Source organism: Laccaria bicolor, genomic scaffold (genome assembly GCF_000143565.1).
Source record: "Laccaria bicolor S238N-H82 LACBIscaffold_275 genomic scaffold, whole genome shotgun sequence".
NCBI classification, from domain to species: domain Eukaryota; kingdom Fungi; phylum Basidiomycota; class Agaricomycetes; order Agaricales; family Hydnangiaceae; genus Laccaria; species Laccaria bicolor.
This window is the reverse complement of record NW_001890131.1, coordinates 1-4,258: the sequence shown is the minus strand read 5'-3', so window position 1 is coordinate 4,258 and position 4,258 is coordinate 1. Positions and strand designations below refer to the sequence as shown.

Genomic DNA, 4,258 nt, shown 5'->3' with positions numbered 1-4,258 from the left:
ATATAATCAACGTCAAATTCTCACCGAAATACAGGGCGAGACACTTCGGCGGATTGGAGACTCAATACAGAGGTATTTTAAAAGCTTCAACAGGCCATCGACAGGCATGAAGTTGGCAAAGATTTTCAAAGGTACGGTTGCAACTTGTAGAGAGGAAATGCTTTGTTCCGAGTCAACGTTATGGCCGCAATGAGCTCACATGACAAATTTGAACCTTCTCCAGACCACCTCCAGACCACCACGCTCCGTCTCCAGGCATCCATATTGCTCTATAATGGGTCAGCACCGGTCAGTAAGCATCGTTGTACGTTCAAAGGGGCTAACTGATAGTCATCGGCGATAGGTATCCCCGAGGTTCGTCGCTGTTCGGGTGATTTTGGCGATTTCTTCAGTTCTTCCGATACATCTCATTTGTTGGTTTAATTCGCCTCGTTCCAACCCTTTCTGATTGTGACTTAGAGAGAGATACCCATTGACCTCGGAGTTGATACAAGAGAACAAGATTCCAGAGTTTGGTGGGCGGCGTATGACCGGGAAAGACCGTAACCAACGACATTACTCTCAGACAATCTTTACTTGGATTTCAACGGAATCATCCACAACTGTGCGTTTCTTTTACTCAGAAGTTGTTTTCCATACTGAAACCTTCTAGGCTCTCGCCTGAACGATGAGGACACTCATTTCCGACTTACAGAAGAGCAGATCTTCACTTTGATATTCACATACGTGGATCATCTCTTTGGCAAGATCAAGTTGAAGAAACTTTTCTTTGTGGCGGTGGATGGGGTGGCGCCAAGGGCGAAGATGAATCAGCAACGCAGCAGGCGTTTCAGAACCGCGAAGGAGGCAAAGGTGGTCCGGGAAAAAGCTGAATTGAAGGGCGAGAAGTTGCCGATGGAGAAGGCGTTTGATAGCAATTGTATTGCTCCGGTGAGTTTCTATCCGTCTTTTTGGTGCAGCGCTCCTTTCCGCCACGTCATTCCACTGAGTGACTTTCACCTTTGTATACTCCTTTCTTCTCCATTTTGCATACCCACTTTGCATGTCTTTCGCTGTCGTCGGCCTTCCCATAACTCTTCTTGCGCACATACGTCTAGAAGAGATCCAGTCATTGACACATGGGCTGAAACTACTTCTGCCCTTTCTTCTTCTATACACTCGCCGAACATTTCTTCTTCATGTATAGCTTGTGCACCGCTGACAACGTTCATTAGAGACACCATTTATGGCACGTTTATCGACCAGCTGCGGTATTTCATCCACAAGAAGATTTCGGAGGACTCGAATTGGCGCGAAGTCAAAGTGGTGCTGTCGGGGCGCGAGGTCCCTGGAGAGGGCGAGCACAAGATCATGGAGTACATTCGCCTATCGCGCGCGCAGCCTGGTTACAACCCCAACATTCGACATTGCCTGTACGGCCTTGATGCCGACTTAATCATGTTGGGGCTGTTAAGCCATGATCCCCATTTGTGTTTGCTTCGCGAGGAGGTCAAGTTTGGCCCAGCGTCGCGGAAAAAATGGAATACGAGGTACTTGATTCTTTTTACCCCTGTCGGCGGGACAAATGGTCTTTCTTATCGCACTAGCTTAGAATCGGTTAACTTTTATCTACTCCATCTCTCGTTGATGAGAGAGTATCTTGACCTCGAATTCCACGAGATTCAACTAATGTTGCCGTTCGACTATAACCTCAAACGGGTGATTGACGATTTTCTCCCCGATCTTCCCGATCTTCATATACATGAGAATGGGCTCGAGAAGTTGTTTGATGTATACAAGAAAGTATTGCCGGGTTTGGGTGAGTGTCTTCCCGCTCGCTTTTTGCTGCATTTCTAACTGTCGTTGTAGATGGTTATACAAACGAGGGAGGAGTGATCAACACGAAGAGACTGCAAGTCATTTTGGACGAGATGACTCCATGGGAACAGGGGGTGTTTGAGAAGGAGTATTCCGATTTGAATTGGTACAAGGGGAAACAAGCAAAACATGTCAAAGAGATGGAAGACGGGCAGAAACGGGCGAAGCTAGGTATGTATGCTCTCAATGGGATAATCTTTTACGGAATGCTGACGTTGGCGACAGTTTTAACTACGGCGCAGAGGGAGATCTTCGATAAGATCAAGGCATTTGTGATAGAGAACAGGAACGCGCCCTCGCCTTCTCACTACCGAGCCGTGTGGCTGACGATGAAAAACTCGTTCCCTGCGAGGGAGCGAGTATTCATCGCCAAGTTGACGGAGGATCTACACCTGAGTGTGACGTGGGACGAGTTTGATGAGGAGGACAGGAATCTGGCGACGTGTCGGTTTCCGAGAGCGCTGGAAGATGAGCCTGAGATGGGCGAGCAGAAGGAGGATAGTGAGCGGGAAGACGAGGTTGAGGTTGAAGACGAAGAGAGCAGAGCAACGGTTGATCGTGTGCTTAAGAAGTATGAGAAGGCGCCTGTTGAGGATGTTGATGCCGACGGGACGTTTGAGGAGCGGTATGAACGGTCTTTGAAAGAGAAGAGGGACAAGTGGAAGCGGGGTTATTATAAGGTTGGGATCTTTTTGTTGTTCTCAAATTAAGTTTGAGCTGACAAGACACCAACGCAGGGGAAGCTAGGGATATCTTACAACGACCCAACTGAAATGGGTGATCTGATCTACCGACCTGCAGTTGGTCATGCGCGTGGAGTTGCATCATGGGGATGGTTCTACAACTATCATTACGCTCGTCGGATTTCAGGTGTGCGTCGTCGGTTTGGATGTTGGATGTTGCTCACGTTGCCAATCACAGATTTGCAGGGAGTTGACGAAATGTCTTTCGATTTTCAGCTGGGAACGCCATTCAAGCCGTACCAGCAGCTTATGGGCGTGTTGCCCGTTGCTAGCATGGATCACATTCCGCTAGCTTATCAGGTAGATATCGACGTTCGCATATGATTGCCGGCTGACCGTTCTTCTAAGGATCTCATGTATGATCCAAACTCACTGATTCTTGACTTCTACCCTCTCGAGTTCGAGCAAGATCTCAACGGGAAAAAGCAAGACCAGGAGGCAATTGTCACATTCATTGATGAAGAGAGGCTGCTGAAAGCCACGACTGGTACGTTCCTAGCCAAAGTATGGTCTTATGACACCAACGTATATATTCACTTTCAGCTCGTGATCATTGTCTCACCCCCGAGGAGAGAAAAAGGAACACTTGGGGCTCGAGCTCAAAATTCAGTTTCAACCCGGGCGAGGCCACTCTCTATCCTTCATCTCTGCCTGGATTCTTCTTGCGGCGGAGTATTCTCGGTACAGAAGCTCTGGCTTGATTCCCATCCCTCAAAACGCTTCCACACACGGCGCTACTGCGATACCATGGCGTAAACGTCCATGGTTCAGAAAGCCAGAACAAATCGATGGCGGTGCATATACGAAACCCATATGAGGGGATGAAGACGGAAGAAGTTGAAGATGATTGGCGAACGGACTCTCATGGGTTGGCCATTCCTGCAGGAAGGATCGGTTGTGGCGGTCTCTGATTCATTGTTTAAGTACGAGAAGATGACAGTCGTGCCTGGGACACCGGCCAAGGTCATCTCAAACCCACACGCGCCACAAGGATTGGGCCATTGGAAGATGAAGGCCGATCATATCGAGCAGGTTTACTCTAAACGATCAGGAGTCATTACACGCACTGTTGACATCTCCTACATGTCCTCCTCTAAAAGGTGAGTGTCTTATCTACCCTTCAATGGGATGTTGCTGACACTCTACAACACGTTAAGGCCTGAAACGATTGGAGCCTGGTGCCTTTGTGAAGGACTGTGAGGGCCCAGAAAGGGAAACGGAACATGCAGTGCAGATGTGTCTTCCCAAAGTTGCTTCAAAAGATCCTCGCTCCCTCGAACGCGACGCACCTCCTTTGTCAGAGGAGTCCCCCAGATTTTCATGCTGGGGGAACATGCGTATGGGGTGGCTGCTTCAGTCTCTGCCACGACCGAAACCAGTTTGTCTGCAATACTTGGAGTACGTCTTTCACTAATTCTGTATCGTAACGCGCTCTTGAACCCATCACTGTATAGTTCTTCCCAGCTGAAAAGGCTGAGAATGACCAGTTCTAAGCCGTCGTACAGAGTCGACGATCTAGCCACTACTTCCCCTCTTTTAAAGCTGCAGAGACGGTTGGAATCTCAGGGCGGGCTTTGGGGAAGATTACGTCGAGTTTCATGGTCATCACGTCTGATGAACAGAGGACCAATGTCAGCCTGAGCCTCTAACTCAAAGCG

General features: G+C 48.7%; 3 protein-coding genes across 3 annotated transcripts; all 3 read left to right on the top strand.

Annotated features, from left to right (window-relative positions):
- Nucleotides 1-454: 454 nt before the first annotated feature.
- LACBIDRAFT_242223 (uncharacterized protein) lies at nucleotides 455-1,976 on the top strand (the record flags this gene model as incomplete). The annotated part of the gene is made up of 6 exons (XM_001891010.1): nucleotides 455-515; nucleotides 566-604; nucleotides 653-934; nucleotides 1,217-1,529; nucleotides 1,587-1,798; nucleotides 1,849-1,976. Coding segments are annotated over 6 exons (1,035 nt in total), but the record flags the coding sequence as incomplete, so codon positions are not given.
- Nucleotides 1,977-3,443: 1,467 nt separating this feature from the next.
- On the top strand, nucleotides 3,444-3,800 carry LACBIDRAFT_304209 (uncharacterized protein; the record flags this gene model as incomplete). Its single annotated transcript, XM_001891009.1, has 2 exons — nucleotides 3,444-3,700; nucleotides 3,758-3,800. 2 exons carry the CDS (start codon nucleotides 3,444-3,446, stop codon nucleotides 3,798-3,800), a joined length of 300 nt encoding a protein of 99 aa, XP_001891044.1.
- Nucleotides 3,801-3,920: 120 nt separating this feature from the next.
- LACBIDRAFT_304208 (uncharacterized protein) lies at nucleotides 3,921-4,249 on the top strand (the record flags this gene model as incomplete). The annotated part of the gene is made up of 2 exons (XM_001891008.1): nucleotides 3,921-3,998; nucleotides 4,106-4,249. The coding sequence occupies 2 exons, from the start codon at nucleotides 3,921-3,923 to the stop codon at nucleotides 4,247-4,249; spliced, it is 222 nt and encodes a 73-aa protein (XP_001891043.1).
- Between the last annotated feature and the right edge of the window lie 9 nt (nucleotides 4,250-4,258).